The following is a 17,462-nucleotide window of genomic DNA, read 5'->3' as shown; positions in this document are numbered from 1 at the left end:
GAGTGTACCTGTCTGATTCTTACTTTGGAAGCTTCCTCTCAGGGGTGTACTCCACCCTGTGAGGTGTGGGGTGTCAGACTGCCCCTAGTGGGGGATGTCTCCCAGTTAGGCTACTCAGGGGTCAGGGACCCACTTGAGCAGGCAGTCTGTCCGTTCTCAGATCTCAACCTCCGTGCTGGGAGATCCACTGCTCTCTTCAAAGCTGTCAGACAGAGTCGTTTGTGTCTGCAGAGGTTTCTGCTGCTTTTTGTTGTTGTTGTTGTTTAGCTGTGCCCTGTCCCCAGAGGTGGAGTCTACAGAGACAGGCAGGGCTCCTTCAGCTACTGTGAGCTCCACCCAGTTCGAGCTTCCCAGTGCCTTTGTTTACCTACTTAAGCCTCAGCAATGGTGGGCGCCCCTCCCCCAGCCTCGCTGCTGCCTTGCCGTTAGATCACAAACTGCTGTGCTAGCAATGAGGGAGGCTCTGTGGGCGTGGGACCCTCCCGGCCAGGTGTGGGATATATAATCCTGGTGTGCCCGTTTGCTAAGACCCTTGGTAAAGCGCAGTATTGGGGTGGGAGTTACCCTGTTTTCCAGGTGTTGTGTGTCTCAGTTCCCCTGGCTAGGAAAAGGGATTCCCTTCCCCTTGCACTTCCCAGGTGAGGTGATGCCTCACCCTACTTCATCTCTCGCTGGTAGGGCTGCAGCAGCTGACCAGCACCGATTGTCCGGCACTCCCTAGTGAGATGAACCCAGTACCTCAGTTGAAAATGCAGAAATCACCTGTCTTCTGTGTTGCTCCCGCTGGGAGCTGGAGACTGGAGCTGTTCCTATTCGGCCATGTTGCTCCGCCCCCCATTTTTTGGTTTTTTTTTTAATAGGAATGTTGTTTTGTTTTGCTTTTCATGTTTGACGTATCTGAAATTGCCTTTGACTGGACTTCCGAGTCTGGTGGTAAACTATGCAAGACAGAGGTACTTTTCCAAAGCAATGTCTTTTGTTCAAACTGTATTATTCACATAAAAACGAAAAGTAATAATGAAATAATTTGTTTTTAAACATCGCAATTTGGTTGTGAATGGAGACACCGACCCTTTTTCCTTCCTGCAGATTCATTAGTGTAGTCTTAATGAAGAGGTGCTCTTCATTCATGTAATAAAACTTTTTAGGATGTTTGGAATGAGCTCAGGGATATTCGTAGCCACATAGGGCTGTTGGCCAATTCTTTTTTAAGACAATATCACATTCTTGAGCTTTTAAGTTTGATTAAATTCTTAGTAAGCTAGAGTATGTCTTCAAGTTAGTTTTCTTTTCATAGAAAGCCTATAGCTAGAATTTTTGAGTCATTAAATAACTAAGAAAGCCTTTCTACAGGAAAGACCACCTGAACTGCATAAAATTCTAGCATTACCTCCACAGTGTCAGTTTTGCTCTTAATTTCTCCAGTGCCACTACTGTGTTTCTCATTTTCTTGCAAATTTAAAAAATCTTACTCCTCTTTTTTTGGGGGGTGGGGGAGAGGGTTGTTTGTTTGTTTTGAGACAGGGTCTCATTCTGTCACCCAGGCTGGAGTGCAGTGGCGTGACTGCGGCTTACCACAGCCTCAACCCTCTGGGCTCAATCCTTCTCCCTGCTTCAGTCTCCTGAGTAGCTGGGACCACAGGTGCATGCCATCCATGCCTGGCTAATTTTGTACTTTTGTAGAGAAAGGGTTTCACCATGTTGCCCAGGCTGGTCACAAATTCCTGAGCTTAAGCAATCCACCTGCCTTGGCCTCCCAAAGTGCTGGGATTATAGGCATGAGCCACATCGTCTAGCCCATCTTTTATCTTACTATTTTTTCATGACATATGATTACTTATAAATTGCTGTTTTCTTCTTAATAATTTTCTGTTTCTGTTTCATAAAAGCCACCTCTTTTGCATCATATTGTTATATCAAATGATTCTCTAAAATGTTCTTTAAGTTTCTGGAAGATATTATCAGTTAAATTTTCTCTGGTTTTCGGATGAGGATCCCTTTTTGTCTTCTACTAGTTTTTCAATTGTCTCTTTTGTCCGGTTTATTCATTCTCAAATGAGAAGAGACTCATTCTGGCTTGCCATGGTCAATAGAAAGGGTGCATGTTTTGCTCATGACCTCCTTTCTGGACGTTAGTGCACTCATTCTCTAAGCCCTATACTAAATCTTAGCCAGTTGATACACCTAACCAAGCCTCCATCTAACTAGCTTCCTTGTTGTGTGGCCCTGCTGAACTGATGTGCACTCATCTCCTGCATCCAATCCTGGGATACTGAGAAGCTGATCAACTGGAATACACATGACAACCCCCAGTATACTGCACATCAAGGGCTGCTCTTGTCCCTGTACTCACACTGAGTGCTCTGGAAACTACTTCTCCGAGGGAGTGAAGTACCAGCCTTGGTGTCCCTCCTCTACCCTGCAATTTTTTTTTTCCTAGTTGTTTTCTGAGAGTTGCAGTTCTTAATTGGCAGGCGGAAGGGAGTGGGGAGCACTCTGGCTCTTTCAAAAGGCAGCACCTACCAAGTAGATGGATGGCTGCTGAATTTAAATTTCTCAACAGTTAGAGGACTCGGGTGTTATTTTTTCAATCCTGATGTCCCTTTTCAACCTATTTCCATTGGCCTCGTGTTTAGGTAAAAATTCTCCAGACCTCCCAAAACAGGCTGACTGCAGTCCTAGTTTTTGGTATGCTAAGTTTTATGTTTCGTTATAGGACTTCGAGACGATTTTAGTAGGAAGTTGAAGAAGCTGCCCCATGCTCTCCTAGCCATTTTAAGCAACACGTTTGTATCTGGAATTAAATATTTGTTTTTAGCAACTCACGACTTCCTGGATGGCTTGCAGGAATGCAGCTTGGCAGCAGAGCTAAAGATCCCTCTTTGCCAGGCTTCTGCATAGGCAGAAGAGATGACCAGGAATTGTGATTTCAAAGGCTGAGTGCCCCAAATGATTTATTCTAATAGGAAGGAAGAAATAAAAGCCCCACTGGACTAGACAGAAGGGAATATGGGTTCTCAGGGCTGCGTCACTGCATAGGTGACCTAGCTGGGGTTCTGATCTCTTATTTCTAAAAACAAAGTTAGACCAAGTGCTCTTTAAAATCCTGCCTTTCTAGAAGTCTGTGGTTTTACCAGCTGGCCTGGACCATCTGCTATTAGAAGCCTGTTCTTTGAGGCTTCTCATGTTTATTAGAGCCTCTGCTGGAGGGAAGCAGAGGTAAGAGGTTCATCTCCACTCGGTGTGCAGGCTCCAGTGTGCTTCCTACAGGCAGCACCTGCGGGCAGCTATGGGGGCCTGAACCTTCCCCTGGGAGATTTGCCCGCCAGGGGCACTCTGGCCCTTTGTCAGGCCCCGTCTGCATATAAGAAAGTTGTGAGACATCTAAGAGCCCTCATTTCCTGAGTCCCCTTCAGTGACTTTGTATTGAAAGTAAAAATAGAGACAGGAAATAAAACTTGTTTTTTTTAGAGAATGACTTTGAAGCTTGGGAACGCAGAATGGTCACTGTGCAGTCTGCCTCCATCCGACAGTAAGTGGACACTGGGGAGTTGCTCTAACCCTTGTCAAGACCAGCTTGCTCAACATCCAAGTGAAAGCAGAGGCGGCAGTGTGGAGAAAGAGCAGAGATTTGCCGTTTATCATCCACGTTTCCTTTTTTTTTTTTAGATGGAGTCTCTCTCTGTTGCCCCGGACTGGAGTGCCGTGGGCAATCTTGACTCACTGAAAGCTCCGCCTCCCGGGTTCACGCCATTCTCCTGCCTCAGCCTCCCAAGTAGCTGGGACTACAGGCGCCCGCCACCAAGCCTGGCAAATTTTGTATTTTAGTAGAGACGGGATTTCACTGTGTTAGCCAGGATGGTCTCGATCTCCTGACCTCGTGATCCACCCACCTCAGTCTCCTAAAGTGCTGGGATTACAGGCCTCATGAGCCACCGCACCCGGCCCTTTTCTTTTCTTTTTAAGACAGAGTCTTGCTCTGTCACCCAGGCGGGAGTGCAGTGGCGTGATCTTGGCTCACTGCAATCTCCGCCTCCCGGGTTCAAGTGATTCTCCTGCCTCGGCCTCTTGAGTATCTGGGATTACAGGCACACACTACCACACCCGGCTAATTTTTTTTGATTTTTAGTAGAGATGGGGTTTCACCATGTTGGCCATGATGGTCTTGATCTCCTGACCTCGTGATCCACCCGCCTCAGCCTCCCAAAGTGGTGGGGTTACAAGCGTGAGCCACCTCGCCTGGCCTATCATCCACATTTTCTAGACGAGAGTAAGAGTGTACTACAGGAAATCCCCCCAGGGTCAGAGATTTGTCCTGTGTCAGAGGTGAAGCCCAAGACACGGCTCACACCAACGTTCCAGGGCAGTGCCGAGCCTCCTGGGGCTTTGGGCAGCTCAGAACTTGGGGACTTTACCCTCACCCTCCAGCATCTCCAGAATGAGGGGAGAGTATATGTGTGCATCGTGCATGGCCCCTTTTGCCTTCTTGTTCCTTCTCCCTCCTCTCTCCTTTTTTGTCTTGCTCCACCATTCTCCCGCCCACAATATCTGCTCTAATAAGCCAGGCGGCAGTGCTCCGACTAGCCCATAGGTGGTTCACACTGGAGTACCTTGTGCAGGATAATTTGCCAAATGGGTTAGAGGTCTGTCTTGCCAGGGCTGTGCATACACCCACAATTAGAAGGGAGTGAAAGGAGGAGGGGAGCCTAACAACCAAGAATGGCTCCACATCCTTTTGCACAGCATCCACCCCGTCTCTGCCCTTGGCCTCCCAAATGGATGTTGGTCTGGACGTCACTGGCTCCACTGCCTGTGTGTATTGGCATCTGGTACATGAAGACCAAGTTTCTGAGGAAAGCCAGCTCTCAACCTTGAAACAAAGGCATTAGGTTTCTCATCTGACTCAGGTCAGGCACGTTTGGAGAAATGAGGACCAAGTTAGAGTTTAGTTCTAGGGGTGGTTGGAGGCGGAGGGCAGGTTCATGGTATTGGCTCCATGGTCATCTGAACCTAAGTGACCTTTGGTGATGCGTCAGAAATCACAATGAAGCAAGGAAACCTGCAAGGCATCTAACTGGGAACTATTTATAGTTTCCAAAATTTAGGGAGCACAAAATAATCCAGTAATGATTTTAAGACAGCCCCTACCCCTCCATCAAGGCCTGGCTCCTCCCAAGTGGGTGATCAGTGCTTCTGGCACCAGCTGGCCCTGAGTGGTCAGTGGAGCTGCTTAGAACCTGAGCCCCAAATTTTGTGTGTTAGGCCCCCACTCCCAAGGTCCCTGTGGCAATGTGCTGGCACCTAATTGTTTGCGGACCCTGAGAAGCATGCATTGCTGAGATTGACCAGCATTTATGACTTACTGAACGTCAAATATTTATTAGCAGAGTGTACAGTTCTATTTTCTTTCTTCCTTGTTTGAATTCAAGGAATCTTATGATTTTTATTTTAAAGGCTCTTGATCATGCAGATTCATTCCAAAGGAAGGGTGCTCTCCTGGACACCATCACCTCTCCCATAGTCTTGTCATTCTATCAGTACTGAAGGACCACCAGTTCACAGCAGGGAAGTAAAAGGGGTTATTTCCATTCTTCTTACCTCAAACACCTATAGGTTTCTCAGGGAACAAGGCCAGAGGTACAAATGTGAACTTACTTTTGTAATTGATTTTTCCAACATAACCCCAATTGACTGCCTTAGTTAATCTTTCCAACAGAACTGCAGCCCCATGTCCTCCCGGGAGAGGGCCCTCCTTAGTGGAAAGGGTCATGCTCCCCACTTTCCACAAGCCTTCCTAGGAGGGGAGCTGCGAGCTCTTCAGCTGAAAGGTGAAAAGGCTTCTTCTGCAGGCATACTTTTCAAACCTGTATCCTTGGAGGCTGAGTGTCTGCTGACAAATGCACACCCTAGATGGTCTCTCTCCCTGCCCCCACCCTTGCCCTGGCAAGATCACATTGAACTATTGAGGGAAAGTATCTACTGAATGCAGGGAGAATAGAGCACTTCTGCATTATTTATGAGGGGCTAACAATGCCCATCATATGTAGAATGTATTTGGACATAAATTAGTGATGTGAGGAAACTCCAGTGGCCCAAAACCTATTAGCATCTCTGACATATGTGTAAAAACACGTCGTAGTCTTACCTCTTATATGAGGCTGGGAACTGGCTACGAGACAGCCTCACAAAGAAAACAAACATCTTTAACCTTTTATTTGCCATTAGCCCTCTGGGCAATTCGTCTACTATTAAGTAAGACTTGGAATCATGAATTCTTAACCTCTCCTTACACACCTTCTTTCTGCTTTCTCTAAGGAAGAAGGAAGAACGTGCACATTTCCTGAGTGTCTACTGTGTGCGAAGTGTTACAGCAAACCTCTTGATGTCCTGGAGTGCTGGGCATCCCCACTCTATAGGATCAGGAAACTAAGGCTCACAGTCCTGCAGCTGATAAGTGGCTGACAGGGAGTAGGAAACAGGGTCTTGGCTTCCATCTGGGCTTCTTACAGTCCATTTGACTCACCCCTGGGCAGGAAGGCAAAGGTTGTTCTTGGCTTCTGTATCAGTTATCTGTCACCACAATAATGCTGCAAAACATAGAACCACAACATGGGTGGTATAAAACAATAAAAATCTATTTTTGCCCAGAAGCCTGTTTGTTGGCTGGGTGTGTCTGCTGATACAGGCTGTGCTTGGCTGATCTCAGCTGGACTCAAGTGTGCATCTTTATTCAACTGCTGGGTCAGCTGGGGCTGGCCCATCCAGGATGGCCTGGGCCAGGACAGCCCATCCAAGTTGAGTGGGGAGTTTCAGTTCCAGGGCAGCAAGGACTGGAGGATTCTGACCTGTTGTTGAGTTGCTCTTACTTCACAGGCTTCCCAGAAACTGTGGAGGCTGGGAAGGGGTTTTCCAAGATCAAATCCAGGATCCAGTGCTAATTGGGTCACCCTAAACAAACCCGTTTCCTTCACCAAGAGTAAAATGGGAATCCATACCTCTGCCGCACCTCCCTGTCAAAGATGTTGTGGAAAGAAATTCCCAGTGGGGGATCCAGACTTTGGCTTCAGCTGGGACTCACCTCACTGTGCCTTCAGTTCCCTATGTGAAACTGACGACCCTGGACTGGACAAAACACTGAGGTTCTATGGCTCTGTGAGGAGGACCAAGCTAAGAGAGACAAAAGATGTTCAGGTGCCTTGAAGAGCTAGCACCACTGCACCTGTGGAACCAGGTGTCAAGGTGACATACGATTCCAGGGTAATTCCCCCACCTGTATCTGCCTCCCTGAACCAACCAGATACTGTCCCCCTTACCTTACCCTCCACATCACACACACGCAACCGAGGTCACTCTACCCTGTCTCCGGGAATGGGCCCTCCCTCATCTCTCTCCTTGCTTCCCCTCCCCACCAGCACAGAGGCCCTGGCTTCCAATACCCCATTATTGCTCAGCATCCAAATACCCAAAGACCTTTGTTACTAGAAGGAAAATGCATGATGGGTGAAAAGCAGCCCTTCTGGCCAGAGAAGCTACTCGGTTACTGACCACGCAGTCGGAGGCAAGGCCCCTCCCCAAGCTGAGAGAGAAGGGAGAGCACAGGACACCACGGGGCCTTTCCTGGGCTCTGTGATGTTCTGTGGTCTCACACAACCCTCACCCTGTCCTGCCTCCCTTTGCATCCCCTCTGGATGGGAATCACCCCTGGCTTGATGAGCATTGCTGCACTACTCTGACCACACACCTTTGTGCTGCCCATGGGTAGGCGATGGACAGGGCCAGGGCTGGTTAGTCTGGGTGTCAGAGAGCAGCTGAGCTCCTAGAACACCCAGGAGCAGCCACTCTGGAGGCAAAGTAGACCTGGCCCGCAGGATTGGTTTGGGATGGGGAAGGCAGGGAGAAAGGGTCAGTTGTGAAGAGACATTGTCTCTCTCCACGTTACAGCTGGGGAAGATCAGCTATGGGGAGCAGCACATTCTTAGAAGTGCACTTTCTTTGTCCTGTTTCTGACCTCCTGAGGGACAAAAGTCCGGTGGCCGCCAGGGAGAAAGCAAGTTGGTGTCTCAGGATCTCAGAGAGGGCTTGTGCCCGAGGCCAGGGCTTCCCTTATCTTACCCTGGGAACCCAGTGGTTTGAAAAATGTATCTACCAAGGAACCTATATTTTTAGGCAGTAGCTGTCTGCCATCCTTCTTGTTAATCACAGATTATACACAGATGTGTACATGCCTGCCAGTACAGGTCCTGGGCCACAGGACAAAACCAGCATGACCAATCTGAGTCAATATTATTTATTTCAAAAAGTGGGGAAAGGCACTATAACCTGCATAGGTAGCCTTATTGTAGGTAAACAAATGACTTCTCTTTGTCTTTGAAATGGAAGTGAGTGCTTAGCGTTCCACATGGTCCTACATAGGACCTGCTTCCCTGTGAGAGGGAGGGAGGTCAAGAATGGCTGAGGGCTTTTGGGGTCTACACCCACCTCCCCATCAGGCAGTGACACATCAGCGCCTGGCATGCTCTCCCTGCTTTCCTCCTAAAAGAAAGAGGAGAAGAAACAGATCCAAATGGTCTAGACAGGGCTGGGCTAACCTCGCACCTTCCATGGCAGAACTGGCTTTCAGCAGCTGGAGTCCAGGAGACCCTGACCAGCCTGTGACTGTGTCAAGACTGAATCTATCAGTGCCACTGGAACACCTCCTGTTTCGTTGGGTTTCTATTGCATCCTTGGGTTGGAGGGAGCTATTGACACTTTCCTAGCTGTTCAAAAATGGGCACATGTCGACTATAGAGTGTAGTAACTGAACAGCACCAAAGTCGTTTGTACTCTGCTTGTGCCTGCAAGCACACCTGGCTCCACAGCCTGGGTCTGAGGATGCTGAGGTCAAAGCCTCACGCCAGCTCCCAGACGTCATCAGATCTGTCAGTTTTTCTTAGACTTTCAAGGCAGGTGTTCTCCCTCCTGTTCTTATTTTCCTTTAGCTCCTGACCAACTGCTTTTGTCAAAATCAATGGCTGGCAGTTGCTAGCTATAAAACCCTGGACAACATATGGACATACTGCCTCATTATTTGGAGTATTTGGACTTGCCATATACTTCTAGACTGCAAGGTACAGCTTTGCATTTGCTGCTCTGGCATCTGGTGGCTTCCGAAGGCTATTGGGAAGTCATAGGCAGGATGTATTGATCTGTTCTCTCTGTGCAGTTTGCTTCACATTAAGTCTTTAATATTTTTCTCTCACATTAAATATGTGTGTATACATATATATGTATATAATTTTAAATATATATATCTCACACAAAATAGAATCTGACAAGCCAATGTAAACCTGTACCCACACTGTCTAATCACCCTATTAAAAGCACAAATACAGCATTATCTGAAGAATAATCAATATTGGTATGAAAATTGAGAGTTGTGTGGTTAATCCAAAGGAGTGTAAATTGACAGAGGATCTCAGCCAATGTTTGCAGAAGATATTTGCATGGATTTTCTTATCAGGAGATTATCATGCTTCACTATTTATTCAGAATCCTCCAGATGAAGGCTTGGCACCAGTTGTCCCAGGGGTAGGGTCAGGGACGGTTGTCCAGGGACCTGAAGTGGCAGTAGGGGCAAGCATAGTGACTTCTACATCTTTTTTTTAGACGGAGTCTCGCTCTGCCGCCCAGGCTGGAATGCAGTGGCCAGGTCTCAGCTCACTGCAAGCTCCGCCTCCTGGGTTTACGCCATTCTCCTGCCTTAGCCTCCCGAGTAGCTGGGACTATAGGCGCCCACCATGTTGCCCGGCTAGTTTTTTGTATTTTTTTTTTTTAGTAGAGACGAGGTTTCACCGTGTTAGCCAGGATGGTCTCGATCTCCTGACCTCGTGATCTGCCCGTCTCGGCCTCCCAAAGTGCTGGGATTACAGGCTTGAGCCACTGTGCCCGGCTAACTTCTACATCTTAAAAGGGGCTGCAGGCCGGGCACGGTGGCTCAAGCCTGTAAATCCCAGCACTTTGGGAAGCCTGAGCACGGGCGCGATCACGGAGGTTGGCGAGATCGAGACCATTCCTCGTGAACACGGTGAAACCCTGTCTCTACTAAAAAAATACAAAAAACTAGGCCGGGCGATTGGTGGCGGGCACCTGTAATCCCAGCTACTCAGGAGCTGAGGCAGGCAGAATGGCGTGAACCTGGGAGGCAGAGCTTTGCCAGTGAGCCTGGAGATCCGGCCACTTCACTCCAGCCCTGCGGCGAGGCAAGAGCAAGACTCGACTCCGTCTCAAAAAAAAAAACAAACAAGGGGGCTGCAGAGGTTTATAGAAGCACAGATTCCAGAACCTCACCCCACATGGTGAAAATCAGAATTTCTGGGGATGGAGACCCAGAGGCTGCCCTGCAAAGAGGTCCTCTCTGATGTGCAGTCGGGTGTGGGTGCCGTTCCCTACAAGAGAAATGTTTGTTCTTTCTTTCCCCAGGTCTGCAGCAAACCTGGGATGTGGTGTCAGTGCCTTCACTTATACTCCAAGGTCTCCATGTATTTCCTTTTTAAATGAAAATCATTTTGCCTGATTTGCCTAGCTCAGAGTTACTGGGGTAATACAATGGGAAGGAAAGTGTGAAGTGAAGATGTACCTGTTATCTCACTTAAGCCTCTCTAGAGTTGAGCAATTATTTCCTTATTCAGATGAGGAACACAGGCACCAAGAGGCTAAGTAATTTGCAAGGCCCCAGGTCTTAGAGGTGGGGAAGCCCAGGTTTGAATCCAGAGCTTTCCATTGCATAACATGCTCCTCTGAGACTAGAAATCAGGCAGACCCTTGCAGCTCAAACCGAGGCATGTGGACCAGCAGCATCAGCATCACCTGGGTGCTGATGAGAAATGCAGAATCCCAGGCCCTGTCCAGGCTGACTACATAAGAGTCTGCATTTTGATGAGCCCTCCAGATGATTCCTATGCATCTTAAAGTTTAGTAGCACTGCTGTAGAGGACTTCAGATTGAGCAAGAGAGAGTAGACCTCAAAACAAGGTTCCCCTGCAAAGGCTATTTTTGTTTGTTACCACCACACAGGAATCATCAGAATCCACCAAAAATATGCGGTCCTCACAGGAATGAGCAAAGAAGAAATCATTACCAGTAAGCTGTTGGAAGAAGGATGGCAGTGAGCAGTCTTAGCCCTTTCTGTCTGAGCTCCCATTGCAGGGGAAGTGCTCCTTATTCAAGAAAGCCAAAATGCCCCAAGAGAATGAGTTTTAAGATGAAAACAAATTGTTTTATGTGGATGTGTTGTGTGTGTTTAATTTTGAAGACAATCTGAATACTTTTAGAAATGAGAGGAGGAAAAATCGGGAAGAAAGAGTTTAGCCAAGCTGATACAGCCTAGCAGCTTTCCCATTCGGGAGCTCTCCTCTTCCTGCCTTTTGAGAGTATCAGCGCATTTTGATTATTTCAGGAGTGACTCCTTTATGTTACTTTATAGCACACGGCATCCAGCAGGGAGGGCGGCCAGTTAGGTAGAAGGAAATTCAGCTTCCAAGTATCTTTCCCATAAGTGTTTGTCCTCAGGTTAAATCCTGTCTTAGTCTGTTAAGGCTCCAGTAACAATCACAACAATAAAATACCATGACTTACTGCTTATAAACAACAGAAGTTTGTTTCTCACAGTTCTGGAGGCTAGGAAGTCCAAGATTAAGGTGCCAGCAGATTCAGTGTTGGGCAATAGTCTGGGTCCTGGTTCATAGAGAAGTCTTTCTCACTGTGTCCTCCCGTGGTGCAAGGGGCAAGTCTCTCTCAGGCTTATTTTATAAGGGCACTAACCCTATTCATGAGGGCTCCAGCTTCAGGCCCAGTCACCTCCCAAAGGCCCCACCTCTTAATACCATGACCTTGGATGTTAGGATTGCAACATATGAATTTTTAGGGGGGACATAAACATTCAGACACCATAGCAGACCCCCACATAAGATGCTGCCTGCAGAACATAATTAGGAAATGCTGTGCCCGAAAGCCAGGAAACAAAATATACAAGCCAGGGCACAAAATATACAAGCCAGGGCTTTGAGAAGCATAGGAAAGCATCTGAGTAGCACCCTGGGTGCCAGGCTTGGGGGAATGTCAGTCCAGTGCAAAGGGATTCTCAACCTCTGGCCAGAATATCCAGTGGGATGGATTCTGAGGGTGACTGCCCTATGTGGGCCTCTGCTCCTTCCTGGCCTTCCTCCGGTTCTTTCTGTTGAAGCCACATTCTCACCACACCCCTAGGGGAGCTGGGACTTATTTCAAGTGATTTTTTGTTTTTTTGAGATGGAGTCTTACCTTGTCACCCAGGCTGGAATGCAATGGCATGATCTCGGCTCACTGCAACCTCCACCTCCTGGGTTCAAGCGATTCTCCTGCCTCAGCATCCCAAGTAGCTGGGATTGCAGGTGTGTGCCACCATGCCCAGCTAATTTTTTGTATCTTTAGCAGAGATGGGGTTTCACTATGTTGGCCAGGCTGGTCGCAAACTCCTGACCTCATGATCCACCTGCCTTGGCCTCCCAAAGTGCTGGGATTACAGGTGTGAGCCACCGTACCTGGCCATTTCAGATGATTGTAACACATGTTCTCATGTTTTAACATTGTGATCTATAATACTGTATTTAACCTTTACAGGTCACTTTTCTGAGCCACCGAACCTGTCTGTGAAGTGCACAGATCCCCTGAAAGAGTCAAGAAGTCATTTGTCCTCATCTTCCCAAACATTCATTGTATCCATGGCTCCAAAAAGAATCAGTCAGGAATACTACAGAGGCCTGGTTGCTGCCTTCTAGGACCTTGTAGGCTAAGGGAGAGGTTGTGACACATAATGTCCTTGACTGCATATGTCAACCCAGGCATGGATACTCATTTCTGCTAAATCAAAGAGACTCTACATATACTAACATATCTGCAAGCCTGAAGTCCCATTGTAGAGTTGGGCTTCTTCCCCTACCCTCATCCCCTGTCTTCTTGTACTGGCTTCCAATTTCAAACTAGCCAAATGAGAACTGGCTAAACCAATTTTTCTAGTCTTTCTTTCCCTTGGTCTTCTGTTTTGTTTTGTTCTGATTTTTCAAAAGTCTGGACGAAAGGATTTTGGATTGGAATGATAGCATCATTCTGTCACTTCTAATTTCATTCTGTTAACAATTTTAGAGTCACATGGGTAGAAGCTTTGATTTTGAAAACTACGCACTTTTAAGTTTTGACTCCAGAAAGTAATTTCAACTCAGCTGTAAACAATTCGAGAGGGTGAATACGAAAGAGGAACTGCCTCACCAGGCTTCCCCCACCCCAGGGTCTGGAGTCCTCCCTGCCTTCGTGGCACCTGATTTCGGAGATAAATAATTTCATTTATCTCTGGATAAATGGTGTGCTGGAGGAGAGAGGAGGTAAAAGGGAAAGACAACTGCAGTTAGTTCAAAACCAGACTGTGAAACAGCCCTGCTGCTTTCTCCTTTCTCCCATCCCCCACTCACTCACTGATACCTTCCATCACCCAGAGATTACAGGAAAGGCTGGTTATTGACAGCTGGGCAATTTGCACAATAAAGTTTAACGGTTTACATCTCTCTGTACAACTTTGTCAATGTTTTCCATGGATCACCTTCTCGGGTGAGCCCACTGACTCCTCTCCTTCTTCTCTTTCCCTTCAAGCGTGCAAACGCAAAGAGCAAGAACCAAACAAAGACAGGAACAATTCCCAGAAGAAATCCCGCCTGGTGTTCACTGACCTCCAACGCCGAACCCTCTTCGCCATCTTCAAGGAGAACAAACGCCCATCGAAGGAGATGCAGATCACCATTTCCCAGCAGCTGGGCCTGGAGCTCACAACCGTCAGCAACTTCTTCATGAACGCCCGGCGCCGCAGCCTGGAGAAGTGGCAAGACGATCTGAGCACAGGGGGCTCCTCATCCACCTCCAGCACGTGTACCAAAGCATGATGGAAAGACTCACTTGGGCACAAGTCACCTCCAAATGAGGACAACAGATACCAAAAGAAAACAAAGGAAAAAGACACCGGATTCCTAGCTGGGGCCCTTCACTGGTGATTTGAAAGCACAATTATCTTGCAAAGAAACTTCTATTCTAGCTGTAATCATAGGCCAGGTGTTCTTTTTTTTGTTTTTAATAGCTATGGAGTCCAAGTGCAAGCTGAAAAATTAATCTCTTAGAATCAGACACTGTTCTCAGCATGCTAAGTATCCCAGAAACCCAAATGGGGCCTTCCTGGAGTGAGTTAATTCCAGTATGGTGTCAACCAAGCTCAGGATTGCTTAAAATGTCATCCGTCCCACTTCAGGTCCTGTCAGCTTCTTGCAGTCAGCGTTCCTACGACTAACAATAGGAATTTGGCGTATGTAAGGACTCTGAGTTTAGGCTTCCAAGACACAACAATAAGAGAAGAATCTAGCAACAAGAATGACCTCATTTGTTTTCCACATACTTAGCCTCATTATACCACGGTATGTCCAAGTTCACAGCCATAACATAAACAGAAGAATTACTGAGCACAAGTTTTAAATATGGACGTTTAAAAAAAATCCAAGGACCTGTTTTTCCAACCCAGACATCTTTTCATTGAATGATTTAGAAAGCTTTAAACTGATCCAGCTTACAATTTTTTTTTTCTTTACCTCCTGGAAATCTCATATAGTCTTGGATCCATCAAAACACCAGTCAGTTCACTTGAGCTCAAAGTATCAAGCACAACAAAAATAAACAGAAGTAAGGAAGGTTCTGGGTTCACCACATCTGCATTTTTACCACATCTGGATTGTGAAGTCATTAGGGAATTAATGAGAATATGACTTCAAGCACATTTTGCAGTTTGCTACAAATTCTGTTGTACATAATGCAGACGCACACTCAGGAGGCCAATTTAACTGTTAACAGTACATGGATCAAATGCAGCATTTTAAAAGATCTAGGGTTTTTAAGATCATTAATGTGTCCTTCTTGGTTGATCAGTCATCTGGTCCCTCCTACTGTGCGTTATGACCACCACGTAATCCATTCCCACTCTTTCTGATTTGGGGTTTTTCGTCATCCATCCCATTTAGTAGGGATGTTTTCTGTGTTTTCTAGCAAGAAAAAGAAATCAGTCAATCAAACCTGCATACATGTTACTCATGACTGTCATCTAATCCTAAATCTCTTCTGTTGTTGAATCATCCTTGCAAAACAGCTGAATAAGTCTGGAGAAAACACAGCACACCAAAGAAGCAGAATACTGCAAACCAAAGACATTTATGACTTGTCATTTTCTAGCCTAAAAATACTGTGATTACTTTTAGAAATCAGAAAACCTCTGCAACTCTGAATGGCATTTGGCACATCATCAGGCTGAACAGACCAGCTATGCCAAGGACGTTAGCCAAGCCACCCAGGGGAGTGGCTTTGCCACACCAGTTGTCACCTTCCCATAGCAAGTGGAAGAGCGTCCACAGAACTCTGGGAGATTGCGGAGGTCACAATGTGCATATTTACCAGTGAATGGCCCCGGGTGGGGCCACGTGGGGGTGTTCAAAGCAAGCCAAACGCTGCAATGATTCTTTACAGACACTTGAGACTGACTTTTTTATGAATTACTTAATCGAAACCAAAGAAACTTTTTCTGCACCTACTTCTGCAACAAACAAAACTGTCCCATTAAAATGAATAAATAAATCCGTAAATCAATGGAAATCACCACCAATAAGAAGGAAGCACGCCAGAAAATAAATGAAAACAAAAAAAACAGCGAGACACACTGTGTTCAAACAGACCTCTTGGGACATTTTTTGGAAGCAGATTTTAAAGAAAGGGTTGAGACAAAGATAGAAATAAGGAAGAGCCTCAGTGGCTGCTGCTTCATTTGACAACTCACGCGGTAATCTTAAAGTTGAAGATTGTCTTTAATTTGTGCCTATGCAGTTTTTCAAAAGAACACGGAACAGAGCAACAGAAACCTCAACAGCTACAATACCAAAGATGAGGATTTCTCACACCTTTTGTTTCAGTTCATTATCTCCTCTTGCCTGGCTAAAATACTAATAGCGCCATTGATCTGTATAAAGGTAATCAGTTATGTTTCTCTGAGCAACAAAAGGAAAGGGCCATTGATTTGATTTTATTGTTTCCCTTTAATTTTGTTTTATGGTTTTTTACCCCAACATGGAATCTCTCAAAAGTTTCCATGGACTCCAAGTTTAAGATGTTGGGATATTGAACAGTTCTCTCTGCTCAGCAGAGAGTAGGGAATAACATTATCACTTGAATGTTCTTTGCTTAACCCTTAGTCTTGGTTCCTTCTATGTTCAGAGTCTCATCATCAGGGGAGGGAAAGGGAGTGAGGGTCAGGGATAGGGTTCTTGGTGATGCATCCTCTCCCGAGCCACAGAACCAAAGAATTTATAGAGGAATTTACAGCCTCGTTTTCACGTGATTGCTACATCCTAACAGGGCTTCATTTGGGGTGGGGAAAACATGTAAAATAATTGCCAGTTTCTACTTTTCTATTAGCTTTTTAAAAATCAGCTGTAAAGTTGCATTTCTAAAGAAAGATATATATAATATATAAAATACATATATAGATCAACTTGACATTGGTGATAACCAAAATTATTGCTGTCCAAATTCATGTCTTGCTTTCGTCCAGTGCTTCATTTGTTAAGTATTCGGTTCAGAATTTTTCTCATTTCTCATGCCATTCCAGAGTTAATTTGCCACTGTGGATGATTTGAATTATTCAGATCTCTATGGAAGTTTCTGGGAAAGGTTTAAAGTCAAGATCAAGCATTTTAGCACTTAACCTGTTGATAAATGGATCCATGGTGTAAATGAGTTTTATTTGTATTCGGAGTCATCTCTATTCTATCCCTCAGCCTCGATTAAGGTGGTGAGTGAAGTACATCCAATAGGCTCAGCCCAGAACTGGGCCCTGACAGGGGGGTGCTCATCTTCTGTAACTGTTGGGAAGGCTCAGTGGTCCATTTTCACCAGTTAAAGAATATGAGGCCAGCCCAGAAATCTGTTCTCCAGGAGCTGCCCTGTCCCATCTGGGTGTGCCAGACCCCCTCGGTGAGCAGATACACCAAAGTGACTTCTCATAGGGGAAGTCCAACTCCTGTTGCAATGGGTTGATAGATTTCCTCAGGGTGGTAATTACCAATTTGTATTTTGACAAGCCTATGTGCAACCACAGCTGGCACTGGGGTGGGCGGTAGTGTTGGGTGGGGTGGGGGAGAGTGTCTCAATCCTGGAGAGAAAATATAAAGCAGGTTTTGGGGAGACTCCTGGAGTCCTGCCCCTGGAGAGCCCCATTGTTGTTCTTTGTGCCACCTCCTCATTCCCGCTGTGTGGGTCTCCCTGTGCAGGAGCTGTGAGAGAATGTGACCTCCACAATTTTTATAATTCATCCTGCCTGGGAGATTGTTCCTTGGCTTTTCCCTTGTGTCCCTTTGTCCTTTGCTCATACT

General features: G+C 46.3%; 1 protein-coding gene across 1 annotated transcript in view; it reads left to right on the top strand.

The window, feature by feature from the left end:
* ONECUT2 (one cut homeobox 2) overlaps nt 1-17,216 on the top strand; it is a gene marked incomplete at its 5' end in the record, with an annotated part of 50,130 nt that extends 32,914 nt beyond the window's left edge. The window contains one exon of the mRNA XM_017890451.1: nt 13,660-17,216. Coding sequence (XP_017745940.1) covers nt 13,660-13,946 — 287 coding nt within the window. The remainder of the gene's footprint in view (nt 1-13,659) is intronic.
* Between the last annotated feature and the right edge of the window lie 246 nt (nt 17,217-17,462).

This window comes from Rhinopithecus bieti, unplaced genomic scaffold (assembly GCF_001698545.2).
Source record: "Rhinopithecus bieti isolate Rb0 unplaced genomic scaffold, ASM169854v2 scaffold_17861, whole genome shotgun sequence".
NCBI lineage: Eukaryota > Metazoa > Chordata > Mammalia > Primates > Cercopithecidae > Rhinopithecus > Rhinopithecus bieti.
This window is presented reverse-complemented; position numbering and strand designations above follow the sequence as displayed.